Source organism: Cinclus cinclus, chromosome 14 (genome assembly GCF_963662255.1).
Source record: "Cinclus cinclus chromosome 14, bCinCin1.1, whole genome shotgun sequence".
Lineage (NCBI taxonomy): Eukaryota > Metazoa > Chordata > Aves > Passeriformes > Cinclidae > Cinclus > Cinclus cinclus.
In genome coordinates this window covers 15,091,793-15,114,324 of record NC_085059.1, presented here as the reverse complement: position 1 = coordinate 15,114,324, position 22,532 = coordinate 15,091,793, and the positions used below count along the sequence as shown (strand labels likewise).

Sequence of the window (22,532 nt, the reverse complement as noted above, 5' to 3'; positions counted from 1 at the left end):
GTGCTAGAGGGATGGGGCAGACAGACCCACAGTATGCTGCTGTCTTGCTTTGGGAAACCATGAGCTTCCTGTATCTCTTAGCTCAGGTGTAAAGGGACTAAAAGGATCCAAATTGAAGCCTTTAATTTGCATCCCTAAGAAACACCTGTTTTATCTCTCAGAACTCTCATGCACTTCCACAAAACTTTTTTACCAGCTCTGCTAAGTAGAAAGCAGTCCCTGCCTAGATTAGAACTATTTTATCTAATTGGTTTTATTCTGCTTGGTAAATCCCTTCGAATGTCATCCTAAAATAGTGCATTTCTGTACTTTGTTTTGAGGACATTTAATTTTGAGGTGCCTCAGCAACAGGCACCACTTTTGCCCATAAGGAGAACACAAATTGTTCTTCCCAGCAGCAGCAGCAGCACAAATAAGTGATATTTTCCTTCAGATTTTTAAACTCCCCAGGGTTGCTTTGGCCAGTGGTCACAACACAGGGAAGGGCAAAGGCAACTTGAGATGAAGCTCCTTCCTAGGTGAAGTGACACCTGGGAAGGAACAGCCTCACTTAAAGCCATTTCATGGGATGGGGACAGCCTTGCAATGCTCAGCCCTAAGAAAGGATAGCTGTGGATCCCACCATGGTGACTCTCCAGAGTCAGAAATACCCTGAAGCACCAGGAGTACCTATGTTCAGCTCTCCCTTTTGCCCTGTCATTCAGGTGACCTCAGATCCACAGTCCTCATCAGCCTGCAAAAGCCTCCTAGTTTATGAAAAAAATTCTGCCAGAATTTCTAAAGATGAACTTTTTATAGCACTGATTTCCCAACAGCCCTGAAATGACACACTGCAATGGCATGAATTATTCAGCAGTGAGGATAAGCTGAGCCACAGCAGTGCTGGCAGTCTCCCATTGTGGGCTGACTTTTGCTCCTTTGATCTCTAGGGTGGATCAGCAGCAGCTCAGCATCCCCCATCTTTTTGCACATGCCAGGCTCTTTTTTCAGCTGCAGCCCCACTTTTGGCATAAATAGGGAGATGAGAAACCAATGCTTAGCTTTGGTGGAGCAGAGAAAAGCCCAGCCCATAAGCTTTGCCCACAACCTACTTGCACAAATGAGGTCAAAAGAAAAATTTTCCAGGCAGTAAAGCTGGAACACTTTTATTTGAAACCCTTGCTAGGAGGTGAAACCATGTATGCTGTGTGGGGGTGGGAGCAGCACAGGATGGTATCCTGGCTGCCTGATGCGCTCCACGTCTCCTGCTCTCACTTCTTTTGGAAGACAAACCCACACTTCACACCCCAAATCCTTTACACATAAAAAATAGATCATATTTATTGATTAAAGTAAGATACATGATTCAGGTGCAGCACCAGCTCTGCTGCTGGGCAGCCACCCATGCTGTACGCTGACAATATCCATAGGCACGAGACATGAACGTGACCATTGCTATATTTACACAGACAAGTTTCTTAGTTACTGAGCAGCCTACAATATACAAGTGTCAATTTTTCGTGTCCATCGGGTCCTGCGGCAGCTCCCCCTGGCTCAGCAGAGCCTCTCACACCACATGTGCCACAAGCACATCTGCCCCATCTTCAAACACCTCTGTTCACCCCAATAAAAGGGAAGAGTTGCAAAACCCATTTAATGCTTGTGTGATATCCCAGCCCCCTTAGAAATGAGGTCTTCACTGCTGCTTGCAGAGTGAGTTTGGATGCCAGGAGCCTCATCAGCAAACCCACTGATGCCCAGTGCAAGGCCGGGGACATGCCTTGGCACACAGCTGTCCCTAAAATGTGGCCAGCCTTCTTAGAGTGCACTACTAGCAGGGCAAGGGGAAGCATCAGACATCGCCTGCTCCTCACAGCACTCCCTCCTCTGCTTGACAATTCTGACTCAAACCCAACCCCAAGGGCCACGCTGGGGTCAGTACACAGAAATGGACAGGAATATTGCACTTGTCCCGCCTATGTCATGCCCTGGAGCCCCTCCCCAGCCCTGGGTGCTGCCTCTCTATCCCCATGGTGCCCTCCAGAGGGAGGATTTGAGTTAAAGCTTCGCTCTGCTCCTGACCAAGCAATGCTGGTCCTGTTAAAACCTTTCCTAGCACAGCCTTGGAGGAGACAAGGTGAGCCCCAAGAGATGCAGGGAGCAGAAGAGGGGCTGGAAAAGGGCAGTGACATGGCACAGATCCACCCCATGCCTGGCCATAGGTCCACATACCTGCATGTGGCACCCAGAACTGCCAGCAAAGGGACACAGTACAGACACAAGCACCACCCAGGGAGAGGCAGGCCGCAGGGACATGTTCCACACAGCCTTCTCCTCACAGAACCTGGTCAAACACCAAAAATGATCACAAATCTCACCCTCCACCAAATAACGGGAACACAGCCCACTGGTGGTTTACTCGCCCTCCTTTCCCACTACCAGAAGCCTTTGCCCACCACCAAGGAGACATGCCTACAGTGGTATGAGGGATGAAGGCTCTCCAAAGAGAGCCAGCATTTGGGAGATGCTGTGTTAGCAGGCAGGAGTTCAGCCTGTCCTGTGGAGGATGCATTTTCTCCCTTGTTTTAAAAAAGTAGAAATCCAGCAGAAAGGCAAGGAAACTCTCTAGGAAGGAAGCTGGGCTCTCAGAGAAAGGAAAGCAGCAGTGCCACATGACCATCCCCACCAGGCATGCACCAGCCACAACAAAAGAAGCAACAGGAGCACAGGGAGAAGTGCCAGGGAGCTGCATCCTATGGGAGGAGAGGAGCTGGGCAGAAGCAGAGGATGCAGAGGGAGTGGAACCAGGAGGGGGTTAAAAACAGAAATATTACGGAGTTTTTGCGTGTGATTTGACATTCAGTATCGACCTGCAGATGCAGGTGGAGCGTGCCAGGGCCAGCTCAGGCACTGTAAACAAGGTGATGTATTCTTGTGGCATGTGGGCAGCATGTGGTGACCCCTGGGGACACCCCATCCCACCCAAAGGGGACCAGCTCAGCCCCCCATTATGGCAGAGCCATACCCCACACACCTCGGTTCTGTAAAGCTTATGAAAGCCAAGTATTGGGTTGTGCGCTGGATGGGGATAAAGAAGTGCCACTACTGAAAGCATGGGCCAGGGGTCAGCAAACTCTCCCAGGCCAGGGAGGTACCATTCCCAGTGCCCAGCTCAAGGGCCTGTTCAGACTTCCTGCTCAAGACAGCTGGAAACACAGCTGAAGCACTGCAGGAGCCAGTACCCATGGCTGGGGATCCCACTGAGAGAGAGCTGTGGGCCCCAGCATGCTCCACACCCCAGGCTCTGCCCACCCTCCCCAAAAGGCTGAGGAGGGAGCTGAACGCTCACCTGAGCTGAGGTTTGCCTGTTGCTGTAAAAATAAAGTGCTCAAAGAAAAAAAAAAATCAAACTGGCACAAAAAAGAGTAGTCCCTGTTCCCCACCCTGACTGAAGGGACAGGGGAAATATGGAAAGGTTGGGTTTTAAAAAAATAATAAAATAAAATAAAATCTACATCCCTGGGATTCCTCACCTCTCAAAGTGCCTATTTACAGAGGAACTGTTCTGCTCTATCACGTGCCCTAAGAGCCCTGAGGGAAGGCACTGCCCCAGGCTGGATCCCACCTTCCAGCCGGAGCCCAGGGCAGGATCCTGCTGTAGCCAGGTGGGTGCGGTGCTGGGCAGCCCCATCCCCTCACACACCAAACTGCCAGCTTCCCAAGAGGAGAGAGAGGGGAGGCCATTCCCAGGAAAGCAGTGCCTGGTGTCCATGCACCCCAGCTCAGCATCCGGCGGGGCCAGGGCATGGTCACTGCACCAGGACAGTGGTGGCGTTCACCACGGTGGCCGAGGGTGCCACCAGCTCCACCAGCGCCTCGTACGTGCCCACCACGAAGCCCACAAAGCCAAAGAGGCTGATGGCGATGTCCTTGGCAATGACGAGGGGGTGCATGCCCTCGGAGTAGTAGGTGGCAATCTCCAGCAGCGGGGGGAAGATGAGAGCCAGGGCGCTGCTGCTGACAGAGCCCACCAGGGAGATGACGAGGTCCAGGCGCGGGATGAGGATGGCCAGTACGCCTGGAGAAGGAACGGACACGACATCAGTGCTGCCGTCTCCCCGACGACAGAGAGGCTCCTCCCTGTGTCAAAAGCTAGCAAAACCCCACCCAGGGATGCCACTGGCTGAGTCACACCTCTGCCCTCCTCCCTGACAGAAGGCAAGGTTGTGTATTTTTCCGGCAACTCCTCCTCAAGAAGCAATTAAGCTGTTAAATTAACAACCCTTTTTGTCGCCCTGGGCGCCACCAGAGCGAGCTCCAGGGATGAGCAGGATGGGTGCCGCTGGCTGCCAGCATTCCCGACCCCCCTGTGCAAGCCAGCACTCCTGCTCTCCACACCTGGGGAGCCACAAAGCCTCAGAAACCCCATAAAAGCAGGAAAACAGAAGAAAAAGGCATGCCCCCACCCCAAATCAATCCGTGCGGTGTGTTTAGAGCTGCTCCAGCAGCAGCACGCCCACGGCACAGCCCGGGGGAAGAACATTTGTTAGGACTCATTTGTTAGGTGAAAACTGCAGCCAAGGAAAATCCCCCTGGGAGACTCCTGACAGGTTCAGCTTAGGACTACGAGCTCCAGGATATTCCTGCTCCTCCTTCTTCTCCTGCACAGCACCAGGAGAGGACAGAAGAATGTCACCAGAGCTCTGCATAACAGAAGAAAACCCTCCGCAAGCAAAGCAGAGTTCAGTGCTTAACCAGTGACCAAGAGAAATAAATTGGTTTATTGCTTTGAAAGCTTTTCTGCTTAGAAACAGGAGACACTTAGAACCATGGCAGGTGCAGCCCCAGTGGAGAAGGGACATCTTAGGGCTCTTTATTGCAGGGATTTTTTTCTCTCCCTGGCCATCAGCTACAGGCAAGACAGGCTGTTGGAGATTCCCTGAGCCAAAGATCACCCATGGAACTGCAGAAGAAGGAAGGCTTGGGACATTGACTGTGCCACCGCTGCAACACTGCTGACATCTGGATAAACCTAGAGATAAACCATCCCTTCACCAAGGGAAACAGCAACAAAGGTCCTGAGCCAGTTTATCCTGGTACTCAGCCCTGAACAGAGCCAAAAGAGTGCTCTGCCAGGTGACTGCTACAAGCAGCATCCCTGCTCCAGCAGTCTCTGAGGACAGCAGAGCAGCTCCTCTCCAACAGCATCCTCAGCCCACCCCACACTGCTTTTTGGACTCAAAAATAAACAAAATTATTAACTCCCCTCTAAAACAAGCAGATTTGAAACACCAGCTGCAGTCCTCAGCCTCCGGGGAAACAGTTTAATTTCTGCAGGTATTAATTCAAAGGGGTTTTAAGCATGCTGGTTTTGAAGTTTAAGCTTGAAAGACACCCATACACCAGATTGCATCCTCTCTTTGGGAGCCAAAGCCCTGGTGGGGGCTTGTTGTGCGGCCACACAATCATCCAATGAATATTCATGCAACCCCCCTAATCACTTTTATCCTCAGCAGAAGCCACAGAGATCCCTTACAGGGAAGGGTGAAGGGAAGAGGTACAAAGGAACCTGCATCCTTCCACCAACACCTCTGCTTGCCTCCCCATCCCCAAATAGGAGGGTACAGCCACTGTGAATGCCTAAAGCCACCCCATCCCTCCAAGCCTTCACTTCCATTGCTTGGCACAGCCCAACACCCTCCAGGAGAAGCTCCAACCCCACAATCAAGTTCCAAGTTCACCCACAGCATGAGGGTGGCCAGAGCATATCACCCAGCATGGCAGAATTTCAACCCTGCATCCTCTGAGGACATCAAGGCTTCAGGAACTCAGCACAGAGGAGATGAGCCCTGCCCACTGTTAATGCAGCACTTCTGGCCTTTCATTACTGAGAGTCAGAAACAGCAGCACCCTGCTCTCAGCCAGCTCCACCACCCAAGAGTCAGCACCAGGCTCCTCTCAAACCCAAACTAAAGCCAGCTGGGACACATTCCTAACACTCCGCTCTGGTGCATCAGAAGCATCAAGTCATGGAGCAAAGCTCCATTTCAACAGGGGACACCAGGGAGTTCAGTCAAGCATCTCAGCTGTGCTGACAATACCAAGCATTTAGTCTTCAGGAATCAAAGCCAGCCAAAACAAGATACCACCTGATTTCATTCCACACCTTTCCCAAAGGTCCACCAGGCTCAAGCCAGGAGCCTGTTCCACCAAAACCTCACTAGAGGCACCACACACCATGAAGGGAAAGGACCCTGTGGGGCTGCTCCAGGCACACCTGCCCAGCAGAACACTACACTGCAGCACACCAGGGCTCTGGTTACAGGTCACCTGCCCATCAATTGTCTCCTGCTGTGCTCCGTGCTGCAATGAGTGTACGGGCACAAGAACACCTCATCCCTCACAGTCAGTAACTCCTTTGCAGTCATGTCCCCATCACACAGACACGAGGAGCCTGGCTGCACACTGCCTAGAGAAAACAGCCTCTAGGCTACACAGCCCTGGCACTGAACGCTGTACTGGGTGTTTCATGCAAACCCTGCTGGGACTCACATCCCACAAAATTGCCATCCCCAGGCCTGAGGCTCCATGGGGATCTGACACTTCTAAACAATGCAGTTTACTACTCCTCCACTGAGAAGACTGGTCCCATACAAAGGCCCGCTGCTGCTGCTGCTCCTTGGAGGCCACTTGACCCACTGATTTGTATTAGCCAGGCCCAGGGACTGCCAGCTGTGAGGGCTTGAGCAGCAGGGCCAAAGGTGATGGGGTGAAGGGTGAAGGCTCAGTGGGAAGGAGGTGCCACAGCCTCATATGGCAAGTCAGACAAGGTGGTTTGTACTCACAGGTCACACAGACTAGGGCCATCCTGAGAAGCAGGTTGACCAGCCAGCCCCAGCGCTCTGACACCCGGGCCACAAGGGGAGGGATGATGATCTCGGCAGGCACATAGAACTGCACGGCGTAGGTGAAGAAAATCCCAAAGGAGAAGAGCAGCTTGACAGCTTGGTACAGCCTGCAAAGAACAAGGACACAATGAGACAACCTCTTGCTCCAGCCCCTGCAACACCTATAGCAGAAAGCAGAAGGAGAATGCTCTGCAAGGACTTCTGTGAGCCAGGGGTCTCAACTCCTGAACACTCTCAGAAAATTAGGAGTGATGTATTTAATTCACAAGGACCTCTATTGAGCAAGAGACAGCAAAGACATGTATCAGCTGCAGCCATGATTACACATTCCAGCTACTGCTTGGCTTCTGAGGAGGGGGCAGAGGATAGCACTGATGGGATAAATCTGGGCTTCCATGCAGAGTGAACATGACAGTGTTCCAAGACCAAAGCAATGTGACCAGGCAAGTCAGCCTCCTCCATCAAACAAAAAAGAGCAGCTATTTTTGGAATGCTGCATGATATGTATGTTCTGGAAAGAGAGTTACAAGAGCAGTTTGGGCTGAGCAGAAGGAAGGCAGAGTGCAGACAGACTGAAAAGCACCTTAGGCTCACCTCAAGTTAAATCTCATGGTGTCCCACTGTACCCTGCAGTGATACAGTGTGGCTGCAGGAGAGAGCCTGTCACAGGTAACCAAAAGGCACCTCCCAGCCCCTTTTCTGCCCTCAGATTCCCAGCCACAGAAAAAGCATCAACAAAAGAGAAGTAACCTCACACATGGTCCTAACCCTTCCCCAACTCAAGACACACTAACCAAGCAGGAAACATGAGTCCTGGCCATTATCACTTGGGTAAATATGGGGTGGATCCAATCTGAGGAATGAATCTGGCTCCTGCCTTCCCTCTACCTTCTTTGTGCCTGTGCCCTTCTGTATGCTGGGTCTCAGCATTCACCTCCTACAACAGCCTTAAATCAGAGGAATCCAAGTATTCCCATGCAAGACAGCTATGAAACCTAGTGGCAGAGTTGGCAGTCTGGCAGAGTCAAACATTTCCCACAGATGGAGTTAGGGATCACCTAAGTGAATGGAATGTTACACAAGTCTGTGGGACCAGACCAGATGTATTCAAGGTTGAGGCCAACAGGAGCATGAAGCCACCTTATCATCTTCAAAAGAGCAAGGTGCTCAGGGAGAGGTCCTGCTGCCTTGGGAGAAGAATAATATCCACCTTCAAGAAGGATGAGGGAAGGTACAGGCTAATCAACCTCACCTCAATCCCCAGAAGAGTATGGGTCAAGTTCTCCTGGCATCCATTTCCAGGCACATACTGGATAGTGAACAGCCAGCAGGGATTTGCCAAGGGGCAATCATGCAAATAACCTCATCAGTGACCTAGATGAGCTTTCAGTGACCCAGAGCACATTCTCAGCAAATTCCAAGCAAAATCAAATTGGAGAAAATGGCTGACACAGCTTGGAGCAACAACACGATGTCATAGGCAAAGCTCAAGTGCAAACACAAATTCCCACACATAGGAAGGGCTGGGCCCAGGAGAACAGGACCTGGGGATCTTGGTGGGCAGCAGACTGAACATCAGCCAGTAGCATGACCCTGCAGTCATGAAGTCAATCACAAAGCAGGTTGTGATAGCAAAAGCACAGCCAGGAGGTTAAGGATAGGGATCAAGAGATTATTTTCTTGTTTGCGGCTTGTGCATCTTGAGTATTGTGTACAGCCCTGATATTCCCAGAACAGGACACTGACTTACCCTGCAGAGCAAGTTGAGTGCAGGCTACTAAGATGGTTGGAGCTGGAGCATGATGTACAAAAAGAGGGTGGAAGCCCTGAGCTTGTTCAGCATGATGAGAAGGTTAAAAGGGGATATTAATGTCTTCAGCTGCCTGATAGGCGGGTATGGAGGAGAGAGTAACAGCCTCCTGGAGCTGCACACAGAAGAACCAGGTGCAGTGGGACAAATCTGCATCTCCAAAGGATGATTAAAGGCCAGAAGAAGGGCCTGGATTGGTAGGGAATCTCTGTCCCTACTGATAGTCAACACTTAAGCTGGCCCTTCTATGAGCAAGTGAGAGGACCCAGTGATCCCATGGTGTCCTCTCCAACCTGAATTACCCCGAGGTTCCAGAGGCAAACTGAACACAAAGTTAATCTCCAGAGTCCAGAGTGCACCTGTGCAGCCACATGTATGCACAGGAGCCTTGAGCCACTGACCCACAGCTGGCATATCTTATCACTGTATTCCCAATAAAATGATTCTATAAAATGTGTAAAGTGCTCCAGGGCAATCCAAGATTAATAGTTGTTACTAAAAAAAAGTACAGAAGAAGGCTGTGTACCTGTCCTGCACAGGTCAGGAACCAGGACAACAAGATCAAAGGGCATTTTAAATACCAAGAAGAGGAAGAATTCAAGCATTACCCTTGATCCACAGAAAACACAGGGCCATGCAGGGCCTTGGAAAGCCACTCTGACAACCACAGCAATGCCTGCATCTGCCAGGTCGCCATGCCAGCCATCCCAAAAGGCTGCAAGAAGTGAAATACCCTCCCGGGACTGTAAGCTCTGTCATTACCTGCCTTCAACCGTCCACATGCAACCCAACAGCTTCCCCCTCACTACAGCATTTCTTCACCCTTCCGATGGCAGTGAGGCAACCCTTCCTAGGAGGCAAGGAGAGATTTCTGCACAGCAGCACCATATTTTGGCTGCAGTTAGACCTGGGCACTGGGAACTGACACACTCCTCATTTGAGGAAGCTGTGGTTTCAGAGAAATGAGACTGGGAAAGTCCTTAGTCACCCTGTAACTCAATGATTAATGAAACATTCACCAAATCTGCTGCAGAGACCTCCAGGCAATGGTTACAGTTAAGGAAGGCTGCAGCACCCGCACCACAATCCTTGCCTTGTCTCCCAGGCTGCAGGCAAACCCCATGACTTCTCACCCACAGCCTTTATGACCAGCTTCTGCAGCCCAGCCTTTTACTGCCAGAAAAAAAACCCATGGGCGAGGCAGGATGGACAAGACATTCATTTCAAGAGCAAGTCTTCACCCAACACCTGTGGTTTAATCCACAGGAGTTGTAGTGAAGACTTTATCTCAACTATCAGAGCCCTTACTTGAGATAACCCACTTCCAAGTCCAACATCCACTGCCAAGAGGCAACGTGCACAAACATCAAGGTGTCCTGTGTGCCAAGTACCACAACACACCTTCTCTGCAGCTGCCCTGCCATGAGCCCAGGCTTCCCCAGACACTGCTTCCAAAGGGCTATTCTCTTCTCCCTATCCAAAAAACCCTATGGTTACTTTTAGAAAAGTAACTTTAGAATACTTTACTTTCAAGAAAGGAATTTACTTTAAGAAAAGACAGAAAGTGTGGATACTCCTAGAAACATGGATTTGCAATCTTCTCTCTGTAGCCTGCCATGTCATAGTAATCCCATTCTAAGGACCTGTTCTAAGAGAATGTCACTCTTCAGGGCAAACAGAGTTGAGATTCCATGCAGAAGACCCTTTGCAGTATTTCAGGTCAGCAGATGTCATTGAAGGCTGTGGCATGCAGAGCCCAAACCTGGAAATGACCTGCTTTCCACCTTCAGGAGAAATAGCAGCATCTCATCCCCTCCACACTGTACTTCAGTTTACTAAGCAGAAGGGATTCACACCTCCTGTGCTTGGCATGGTGGGATTCAGACCTCCCCACAACACAGGCACATCTTTCCACCAGCCCCATCCCTCCTCACTGAGAGAAGGGGCCTGGCAGAGCTCCCAACCGCTGCAGGGGACAAGACAAGGCTCTTGGAAGCAGGATGGATCTTCTACCACACCAACATCCAGCAGTGCAGTCACTACACAGACCCAGCATGAATGAACATCCATGCACTTAAACTGATAAGAAACCCACGCAGCAATAATTAAAGCAAAACCAGGCTCTATTTTTGCCAAATCTTTGCTGTCTTGAGAGCCCCAGCTGCACAGCTCTACAAGGACAGCATGTGAAAGACCCAGTGACTCAAAACTTGAGTCCTGCCCAATTTACTCCAACAGTGAGACAGTGAGTCACACTGCAAGGTGCTGGGTGCTACTAGGAGCAGAGAGGATGGGCTGAAGTGGAGGACAGGCACCCCCAGCTCCAGGTCTCACCCCCCAGCATTGACCATCAAAGAGAACTGCTTACATTTCTTCTGTGAATGAATATGGATCCACGACATTGAGCAGCCACCCATCCACAGGGACAGAGCAGCACACAGCTTGGGCAGCTGCTGCAGCAGCCACCAGCCCTGGCAAGAGGAGAAATAACCCCTCCAGGCAGGCAGGCAGGCATGGGGTCAGGCCACAGGGCTCCAGACAGAAACTGGAGCATGTCAAGAGGCTTCACCAGATCCCAAAGGACAGACAGGTTTGGGAGGCTGCTGCAGAGCTCAACCCCCACAGAAGGAAGGGGTATCCTCATGGCACCAGTGCTCATAGGCAAAGCATTGGCTCAAGATCAGCCACATCCAGGCACAATGTGGAGCCAAGAAGTGTGAGTTTGAGCTCCGGGGCCGCAAACAAGGAACACAACCCACACATGAAGATGTCACATCTCACTCCCTCTGGGAGCTCCCAGCTTTGAGTTGTTTTTTCATGTTACATTGGAGGAAGAGAAGTGGGTTCTTCAGAATTCTGTGATGTTCTGGTACAGCTACATGAGGGCTGTGTTCAACATCTGCTAGCCAGAGCATTGCTGAGCCCCCAAAAGATGCTACAAAGCTTCAAGAAAAAGCCCAGAGCTGCATCTACCCAGGCAGGAACCACCAGGGACCCTGATGAAGCAGCCTGAGCTCCAAGGCCAGGCTCAGACACTACAGCAACAAGGCTCTTCTAGCCCACGCATCTGACAATCCTTATCAAACTCCCTGAAGTTTGGCTGTGGCACAGTTCCTCAAGCTTCCTCAAACTCACCCAGATTAGCTCCCATAAGGAGTGAGGTCCCCCTCTCCCACCTGCCTGTCTGGGCCCCTCATTCCTCACCCCCCAGTCCCTCCACTGCCCACAGGAACTCACCAGCAGTTGGGCAGGTTGAGTGTTATGCTGGCCTGAATGTCTGCCCCGAAGCGCAGGTACCCCAGGACACTCAGGCTGATGTACAGGATGGTGACAATGGTCATCCCCACGTAGAGGATGACTGGGAACTGCCGTGGATTCTTCATCTTGTTTTCCAGAGGCAGCACCTGGGAGAAGAGGAGGAAGAAGATGACAGAGCAGCAAGTTGCCTGTGCCTCTATACCACTCAGTCCCAAAAAGCAGGAGGGGCAGCCCCATGGCCAAGCACAGCCCTCCATGCCAGGGGATAGGATGGTTCCACATGGAGCTTGGAGAATCCAGCTGAAAAAAATACTATACTGGAGATCCAATTTCTGTGCTCCCATTGGAGACCTTCATGCTTGGCACAGCAAGTCTCCAACAGATTACCCACGCCCTTGTCTTAAAGATGGGACCTGCTCCCTGCCCTCGGCAGGAGCTGTGCCCAGTGCTGGGTCTTGGGGCAATGCCAACCACGCCATGCCTTGGGTGCATTACATTCTGCACTCCAAAACAGCACAGCCATGCCCACTGTTTTACACTGTCATATTTTCCCCAGTAAACCTTGGAAAGACCAAGACACACTCTCCTCTGCTATCAAGTTTGTCTCCTCTGTTATCAAGATTTCAATTAGGCAGAACAATAAAAAGATTCTTTCACAATAGAAATTCTCTCATCTCTATACTACTAACACTAAATATAGGCCTTCAGCAAACAATTTTGTAGCTGTCCTTGGGTTGTGTTGATTTCAAGAAGAGACACAGTGGCAGATCTGGTGAAAAGGCAGGACAGGAAAAACTTTTATTTGCTTCTCCACCTCCAAGTCACGTGAGGAAGAGAGCATTTGTGCCTCAGTACTGGCAAGAACTCTCTGCCCAGGGCACAGCATTCAGTAAACACTCCGCCTGTAACGGCTTTGGCCCTCTCCAGTCCTGTGTTTACACAGCCAGCTTATATTAAGAGATGAAAACATTTTTTCCTTCTTTGAAGGGTGCTCCCGGAAACAACCCACAACATCTTAGAGAGTCATTAAGCTCTCCACCCACCCACCCAGCTTTTTTCACAGACACAGTTGATCTATTTACGGCTTCATGCATGAGAGGCCCATTTGCATGGGCTGGCTGGGGCCACGTGGCTGCCAAAGGGAGATCTCGGTGCCTCCACAGCAGGGTGGGAAGGGAAGGATCACATCTTTTCATGCCACACTTTTTGGCCTCCCATTTAGGCAACTCCAGGATGAAGACTGGTAACAAGACCCAGCACAATTCCTCATCTGCAGGTCAGCCAGCAGAGCCCAAGGGCAGAGGCTGGTGTGATTCCCGGTCTACTGCCAGATAAAAGCCACCTCTAAAGCAGCAACCAACCTCCTGAGGTTTGAAGCACATGCTCCTCCAGCCTCATGTGGAAGCACCAGAGTTTGACCCAGGAGATAGCCTGGAGCTAAAGCTAACAGCATCATCCAGAATTTGGGCTATTGTCAGAGAAATTCAGCTGCAACTGCAGCTGCAAAGCAGAGCAGGTGCTGCAGCAAGTCCGAGCAGGGCTGAGCCTCCTTTGCAGCAGCCCAACTGCCACACGCCCAGACTTACCACGCCGATGCCTTCAAAAGCAAAGATTGCAGTGCCAAAGAACAGAGGGTAGGTCTTCCAGGCTGCTGCTAGAGGCAGGTTTCTGGGATCAGGAATGTCCTGGAAAAAAGCCCATGCAGAGTTCAGACACAGGGAGGATGGGGAAGATCTGGCCTCTTCCCATCACTCCCTGTCACAGTCTCATGCTGCAGGGAAAGCTCTGCAGAGCAGAGGGAACCATCATGCCCACAGGAACAAGCAGTACCCCACAGCATCCAAATACCCCATTGCCAAGCTCTCTCCACCTGCCAAAACATGGAACAGCTCAGAAATGAGACAGGGGAGCCATACACACGTACCCTGACAATGTACTGGTAGATCACAACAAGGCTGACAAGCATGGCCACGTTGGCCAGCATGGAGAAGATGGACAGGACTTTGAGGTTCTGGATAAATGTGAGCAGCACCACGAAAGGCAGGATGGAAAGCATATACAGGCGGGAGTCCATGGTTGGGGTCATCACCACCGTCCTGTTTGAGCTGCAGTCATTGGTGGTCCCATTTGCAGCAGACACAACCTGGGGAAGCACAGGAAGCCCTGGTGAACCCCTATCACACAGGTGTAAAAGCCACAGATTTTAGCAGCCAGGTGGGTCAGAGTACCCAAAGAGCTCACATCAAACAAAGCTAGCCGATTAAAATCTAAACAACACGAGTTTTCAGATAGTTCTGAAGCACATCCCTGTTATCTTGCAGGGGGCAGAAGTGGGACTGGCTGTGGCACCTGAGCCAGGACAGCAAATCCTGCCCAAGCCCAGGTGCACCAAGCAGGAGGACTCACCAGCCAGGCACACAGAGGGCAGAGAGCACAGGCTGAATGTTTGTACTGCCCAGGAGGTCAGCTGAGAAGAGAGGAAAGAGGCACTAAATGCTATTTCCAAAGGTCCTTTTCCTCTTGTTTCACCAGGTTGTTATCTAAGTCACACAGTCCTTCAGTTACCCAGTGTCAAGTTCACATGCCAGAACATCTGAAAACTACTGCTGGTCCCCAAGTTCATTTTCTTTATGACAAATCATCCTTTCTTTGGGGTCTTTCATTCCAAAGGCACTGCAAGCCATGTATTCATTTCTAGAGGTAGCTCAGGCCCAGGACCCAGGTGTCTGAGCCATCCCTCCTAAGAGCATGGGCTCACTGAATCACCAATAGAACCATGACCAAGCTGCTTCAGGTACCAGGTCCTGTCCAGTCACTGCAGCAAAGAGCAGCCTGGAAACTGATTTAACCTGCTCCAGAGTAAGTCCTGCCCCAGAGGAGAGGCTGAAGAATTCTGTGTAAACCAGCATCCTCTGTGGGAGAGGGCAGTGCAGGGCCACACATTCATGGGACAATGCTGCTCAAGCCCCAGCCTGCCCTGCCTCTTCATGGCTTGCTCCAAAAGCAGTTTTCCAAACCAAAGCCCTGCCCAACACTGTGGCACCTCGCCCAAGATACCACCTGCACCATGACTCCCCACATAACACGCTATTCCTCACCACAAAAAGAAACAAGCAACACTCCCCTCTCCCCACCCAAAAAAATTCCAAAACCAAAGCCAAGGGGTTTCCCACCTGTGGCCTAAAAACATGGTGTGGATTTGCAGGTTTTTGCAAATTTCCCTTGAGGCTTGAGACAGCCTTCAGTCTTTGTTGTGAGGGGCTGAGGAGAAAGAAGCCCACCCTTGAAGTGGAGCATGGGGGCTGCTCCCAGGGGTGGGGGCCAGTAGCAGCCTGGCCCCTGCACACACCCTTGGTTCCTCCTGCTCTCAGGGCAGGTGATGTCAGATCACCAGTGTTGACCCATTTACTCCTCCTGCCACCCCACAATGGGAAATCTCCTCAGCTGCAGCTCCAGGAGCAGAGGAAGAGTCTCACACTGGAGGGACCCCCCCCCCCTTGCTCCCCAGAAGCCTCCTCTGAAGCTGATGGCCATCACTGAAGAGCTGATGAAGGGCACAGCCATGGTAACAGTGACCAGACCACTGCTGCAAGAGCAGAGCAGAAGCACATGGGGAAAAACGCTGAGCAGTACCTGCAAGGCACTCAGCTGGTGGAGGCTGGGAATGGGGACTCATTATTCCCAGTTTCTTACAGAACAGGAGCTAGCCAAGTGGTTCAGGGTTTCTGTTTATTTCCTCCTGAGGCCTGGCAGGAAGAAACTCTTTCTCTAAAGATGTAATTAAGCTTCAGAGCCACAGGATGAGGAAAGAAACTGGAATGCAAACAGATCCAAGGAACAGAGAAGACAGGTTCACAGCAGGTCCTGGGACCCACACATTATCATCATCACCAATAAACCAATTAACTGAGGGGGACATGACAGAAAAGGCACAGTGTTTCTGCTTTCATCCCTTTCCTGTTGTTCCCTCATTAAGAATGGCCCCACTTTTCCCGGGCAACACAGACACCTCCAGCAGCTCTGCAAAATCACAGAGATTCTCAGGAAAACCTGCTCTGTTTGAACAGGAAAACCAACCCTCCAAAGTATGTGGGCAGAGTTGTGGACTTTTCTGAGCAGCACATCCTACAGAAACCAGACCTTTGGTAGAAAACAGGGCACAGGACACGGGAGCTATGAACAACCCAAGCACCTTCATACCCTCTCACCTCCCCCCCGCTCACAAAGGAGGTGTAAGTCCAACCTGTTTTAGATTGTCCGCCAGAAAGACAAAGTACACGCAGCAGAAACCCAGCTGGGTGATGATCAGGAAAAGTCCCACTACACGCCTGGAAAGCAAAAGAAAACTATTTGTCAGCCAGATCATACAGAAATAAGAGCCCACTTGGGCTGCTTTGGGTTGCACTTGCACAGTGCAGTGATACTGCTCTTCCCAAGGTAGGGGTGTACAGGTCAGAGTACACCCAGCTCACTTCTCTGTGATCAGGAGAGAGGACCTTCTCTCCACCCAACCTCACAGATCTCAGGCTCTCCAGTCTCCCCCTCCTATCCTTTCCACATGGTCAGGACCAGCCCCCCCAAAAAGTCTTCTTTTTGGGTTTAGCATCACCAGTCTGCTGCTGAATTATCAGAGCTGGAGACAACACTCCCTGGACCCAGGAAGAGGTGAATGTTCCCATCCCCTGATGTGCAATGATCTGTGTGATGTAACATGGGACAGGGCAGGGAGCAGCCACTGGACATGTTCCATGTCTAGCAAAATAGGCCAGAACTGCAAGACCCTATTCACCTCTTCATCATGCTTAGTCATCCCAAGCATTTAGTGTAAGTCACATCTGGCTGGGGACAGTACAGGATCAAAGACATCAGTGGTACCCTCTGAGGGACACTGAGCACTCAGAGCAGGTGAGCCAAACACCATTTTATGTCACTTGTGCTTATCTGCTGAGACAGCTCAGTGACCAGAGGCTCTTCCATCCCAGCTGCACCACAGGCTAGGCTCAAAGACAAGTCCCTGCCTGGGGCAGGGAGCAGTACCTTCCCCAGATGGCATGTGTCCTCAGGCAGGCACTGGGAGTTGCCTCCAGCCCATACATCACAGCACCTCCGTAGTCCAGAAACTGCTTCTGGAACCTGTCCAGAGAAGAGAGAAGGGTCATCACATCAGCCCTGTCTGCTAGTTCCCAAGGCAAATAGTGACATTAAAATGAAAACTTCCTGGGGAAAAGAAGAGCAGTTCCCAACTGAGGCTTTGGCATGAGCAACTTGCTGCTTAGTGGCCTCAGAAAAATCCCGGGGCTTTTTGGGCAAGAGGGAACAACTGTAGGAGCTGCAGGGCCAAGAAGAGGAGTTGCTCCTTACCTGTTGCAGAAGTGATGGGCACATTTCACCAGGATGCCCATGCAGTGCACAGCCACGACTCCCATCACCAGAAGGCTCAGAGGACCCAGCTGCAGGGAAGACAGGGGGAAGGCTGCACTCTGATGGCCAAAGGCAGAGCTGCACAGTACCTTCTACTTCCAGACAGAACTCCTCAGGCTGGGTAAATGCAAAAATCGCTGGAGGCTGAACCAGAGCTCTGGTGCAGCTCCCAGGAACAAGCCCTTCAGGACCTAGTAACCTGACAGAACCATGAGCTTGGCAGAAATTATGCAAAAGAAGCAAGCTGGGGCAGTTTGGGTGTAGCAAAGCACTTCCAGGATTGTTTTCCAAACTATCTTGCACATCCCTACTATGCAAGATGATGAAGAGGTCATGGCCTGGACACAACGTCCTGCCTGACCCCAGCACAGAAACCACAGGCCCAGCTCACACACTGAACTCCCCCACACCAGGCAGCAAAAATGCAGGAGCAGCAGGAAGTCTCAGCAGCAAAATAAAGCCACGGAGCTCAGAGTGCAAACATGTTCAAGTCACCAAACACTGAGAGGTGTCGGAGCAGGGACTCAAGCCCCAACACCCTCAACACTGGCTTTGTGAGCTGCCCAGTGCACCAGGGTCACTCTGCCCCATAAGCTCCAGCACAGCAGGACCAAGCTGCCTTACCAGGATGCCGGCATTCTTCACAGCCAGGGGCAGCCCCAGCAGCCCCGTCCCAATATTCCCCTTCAGCAGATGGATCAGGGTCTGGTACCACCTGAGGGAGAGCAGATGCAGAGGTCACTGGCAGCAGGTGCCCACACCCAGACTATACACAGCTTATCCTGTTAAAGGTCCACAGCAACTCTGAACTGCTGCAGGGAATGCATGGAGGTCATGATCCTGTCCCCTGAACGCAGCTCAGCCAGCTGGGACCAAGTTGGGTGTGAAAGCAAAGACTGAACAAAGATTTTGGGTGGGCATTTGCAAAACCCAGAAAAAGCACAGCCCAGCGCCAAGGAGCTGCACAAGAAATGCCTCTGACTTGAAGACATCAGTCTCTGCCAGGCAAAGACAGCATCCTCTGCACACCTGGGCACAAGGAAGCCCCCAGAGCATGGCTGCAACATGCCCACACATCCTCTGAATGTGAGCATACAGTTTGCTTTCCAGAGTTCCTCACTGAATGAAGGCAGAGTGGGAAAATATTGGGAAAAGCATCAATCACTGCCCACTGCCAGCATGCCCAGGTTCACCAGAGAGCAAACAGCAACACTGGGGCAGTTGCTTGCTTGGTGCCAGCACCCCACAGATGCAGGACCACAGCTCTGCTCTCATTACCCTCATGAGAACTCCCCACAGCTGCATCATCCTCTAGGAAAGTCAGCAGGCAGCCACCACGACCTCCTCCACCCTCCCCAGCATCAGGCCAGCCCAGGAAAGAGGGAAGCATCACTCACGTTGTGCCATTGGTCTCCCCGAAGCGCTGGTAGGACTCGGGGTGGGCAAAGCCATTCATGCCATCAGGAGGGCTCCCCTCTGGTGTGACATCTGTGGAGCTGTAGTCATTGTAGTCCTCGCTGCGCAGGCGCCGGGTGGACATGGTCCCTGGGGGGGAAGCAGCATTAGGGGTGCCCAGCTCAACAGCCCCATTCTCAGGCTCCTTGGGGTCAGCCATTATGCAGAGAGCCCAGCTCACACTGCCAGAGCAAGGTCTCCTCCAGGGCTTTTATACAGCCACATGCTCCCGCCCAAGCAATCACAGAGTTGGCATGTTCTAAGGTCAAAGGCGCATGGCACTGGCTCTTCCTTCAGGCTCGTGCCCATGTTTTGGGCACACCCAGACAGAACGGGGTCAGGATCCTGCAGGCAGAGCCTGGATGTGACCCACTTCATGTCAGGCAAGTGAGCTGTGTACCCCTGCTCTAAGGGCGGTGAATGTGACACCACAGGCAGTGGGGTAGGAGGGGACATGCTGGCACTGTGTCCCCTGCTCTGGCACTCAGGGCAAGGGCTGTCAAGTGGATAGGCCAGGAAAGTGTAACTGCTTTTAACTCACACGCAGTGTGCTGCAAGGGAACAGCTTGCTCTTGCTAGGGAAGGGAAAGTTTCCTAACTTCTCTTTCTTTTCCCCCTTTTTTTTCTGTTTTATTTTTTATTCCTTATTGGAGACTTTTTATTAAAGAGAATGTATACAAAAATTTATTTTACTCCCTCAGAGAGAAGCCAGACCATGTGCTGACAGCAAAACACCTGCCCTAAAGGTTTCACAGCCAAGGAGGTGCTTGTGGGGAAAAGCTGCTCCAGCAGAAACTCCAACAGTGTCCAGCAACCCAGGAGCACCCGCACAAGCCTCACCAAGGACACACACCTGATGCCTTTGTCTGGAAAACAGTCAGCTGGTTCAATTCCCACGCATGCCACACCCAGCATCCCGAACACCCACTGGGAACGAGCACTAGAGGCAGGGAAATTATGTGTAAGGCTCTTGCACCACAAACTGGTGAGCCAGTCGCTGCCCCACGGCTCCTCTGGGCTGTCATGCCCCAGGCACCACACCTGCCCCAGTAGTTCTGGTGCTCCCCGTCCCACTCCCCAGCACTGGTAAAGAACTGGGAGTATGAGGAAGCAGCAGTGAAATGTTACTACTGCAAAAATCTGTCTCATTTCCTGCCAGAGCTCTTCATGCACCCATCGAGTCACGTGAGTGACTCCCAGATGCAGCCTCAGCACAGACCGACACATCTGCATGTGAAGGGAACGCTCAGCCCAGGCCACCCTGGTGCTGCTTCACCCCCAGAGCACTGCTCTGCAAACCTGGCTGCTACATGGAGAACAAGCCAAAGCTGCAACCACTGGGAGGGTCCAGCCTGGCGATCAGAAGGGTAGCAGGGAGCAAGGGTTTTTCCTCAGGTCTGGATGCTCCCGACCCCATCTGCTCTGGAGCAGTTATCCAGGCCACAACAGTGGTGCCATATTTCCTGAGGCACCAGACAACACTAGCAGCAGGAAGCAGCAGTGTGTCCCATGGAATACCAGGCTCTGGAGCAGCAGTGAGGCTCACTGGCTGGCAGGCAGGCAGGCACTCCAGAGCCAAAGGCAGTACATGCATCACCCCTGCCCAGCCTCCTCCCTCACAGCTGGAACACGTAACCGTGTCCTGAACCGGCTCCGCCGCTGGCAGGGTGATCGGGCGAGGCAGGGACCGGGAAGAGCGGCAGCAGGAGTTTACACAAGGAAAGCGTTAGAAGCTATTTGTCATCAGTGACAGACCCAAGGGGCAGGAGAGAAACTTGGGAGGCTCTGCCAAGTACCATGGGCTGGCAGAGAGCAAGGAGAGTGGGCAGAGGGGGTGCAGGACTGGGTCAGGCATGGTACCTATCCCAAAGACGGCCCGCACAGCATCCAAAGTACCCAACAGCAGTGACCTTGAGATAAACTCAACGTGCTGACATCACTCTGCCTGATCGCTTCCTCTAGATTTTTTTTTTTTCCTTTTCAAGCAGGCCCTGCTTTCTGCTTTGAAGAGCCAGGGAAATACATTAATCGTGACTTGCACACCTTGTGTCTGGATTAAAGGTTGCATAGCAGCAGGGAGCGAGTGAGCACTCTGCTCTCCCACAACCAACAAGAAAAAGCTGAAAAACATGTTTCATCCACACGACAAACCAAAGCAAAACCCCACTATGCCATTTCCTCGTCACTGGAAACAGCAAAGGCACGAACATCTACATTCAGTTTCCACTTCAAATCCAACTCCTCAGCCACTTTCCTGTGCCTTCTTTGCCACCCACACACACTGAAGCAATTTTATCATATTAGGAAAGCTGGGGAGGGGGTAGTGACAGCAATTTATCCCTTACAGTGACAGCCCCATGCCAGAAGTCAAAAGCCTGTTGTGACTTGCTGCTGACCCTGACAGCACTCCCCAGCTGAGTTGGGGATGTGTGTAGATCAGGAAATCCTCCAGAAATGTGATCCTCACAGCAAAACTCACTGCCACTTCCCACCATGCATGTTGAAACCTTTATTTCCAAAGCACTACTTGTAATAACCCACCTCAGCGTGACACAAGGGAGAGCCAGTGCTGCCAGATCTCCCTGTCCTGCCTGCAGGGAGGCCACAGACAAGCCCCTTCCCCAGGCCACTACACCGATGCCAGCCTGACACCTGCCAGTCACAGCATCAGTCCTCTCGTCCCTGTGCTGCGCAGTGCTCCCACAGTTCCAGAAAACCCCCAGGTGCACCTTTCCAAAGTTTCACAGCATGACCTGGTCCCCAGCTTCTCCCCACAGAAAGGCTGCTGGGCACAAACCCCACCTGTCTACACGGCTCCCACCCCAGCCAGGCTGTGCTGCCCAGCTCCCCTTGCCCCTCCATAGAGGAGCACAGCTGAAGCCTGCAGGGTGTGGGGCTCCCTGCACCCTCCCAGTGCCACACAGCACCCCGCACCCTTCCCAGCACCTCACCTCGGGCTGGGCCCCCGACACTGCACGGCACGCCCGGACACACCAACAGGAGCCCCACGGGTGACCAGCCTTCATGCAGGGCATCGCCAGCACCCCACGGAACACCCCTGTCAGCCTCCAGCACCCCCAGGGACCCCCAGCACCCCTGTCACCTGCCCGGACCCCCAGACCTTGAGCACCCTCCCATGCACAAAGGCTATCAAGGAGGCCGTGGAGCCCCGAGCCCTGTCAGCGCGCCCAAGCTGCCCCGAGCACCCACGCGGGACCGCGGCGCTGCCGGAACCCCGCGTATCCACGGCGCCCCCGGGTCTCTGGACACGTCGCAGGCTGACAGGCGGCTGACAGCCCCCACCCGCAGCCCCCCGGTGCCTGTGTCACCCCCGGTCGCTGTCCCGGTGCCGGTCCCGCACCTCTCGGCCGCCCCGCACCGCCCGGCCCCGCCGGGCCCGCTCGCTCGGCCGCGCCGTCACGTGACCGCGGCTCAGCTGAGCGCCGCGCGTGCGCGCGGGGAGCGCTGAGGGCGAGGGGCGGGGCTGGGGCGGTGCGGCGGCGGCGGCGCCCCCTGGCGGCGAGCGGGAGAGGTGCGCTGGGCGAGTCCCGCGGCCTCGTGTGGGGAAAAGCGGGAGGGCCGAGCCCTGAACGGAGCTGGGAAATGTTCTGGAGCGTCAGTGCTGAGGGCGAGCTGAGCTTGTTCGGCCTGGAGGAGGCTCCGAGGTGGCTTTATCACTCTCTACAACTCCCTGAAAAGAG

The 22,532-nt window shown here is 52.6% G+C and overlaps 1 protein-coding gene across 1 annotated transcript; it reads right to left on the bottom strand.

Moving 5' to 3' along the window:
• Positions 1-1,297: 1,297 nt before the first annotated feature.
• LOC134049658 (proton-coupled amino acid transporter 1-like) lies at positions 1,298-22,217 on the bottom strand. Its single transcript, XM_062502234.1, has 11 exons — positions 22,193-22,217; positions 18,774-18,921; positions 18,001-18,091; positions 17,317-17,405; positions 16,993-17,088; positions 16,199-16,283; positions 13,880-14,098; positions 13,542-13,640; positions 11,935-12,101; positions 6,825-6,994; positions 1,298-4,057 (listed from the first exon to the last, which is right to left on the bottom strand). The coding sequence occupies exons 2-11, from the start codon at positions 18,914-18,916 to the stop codon at positions 3,789-3,791; spliced, it is 1,428 nt and encodes a 475-aa protein (XP_062358218.1). The 5' UTR covers positions 18,917-18,921; positions 22,193-22,217; the 3' UTR covers positions 1,298-3,788.
• Between the last annotated feature and the right edge of the window lie 315 nt (positions 22,218-22,532).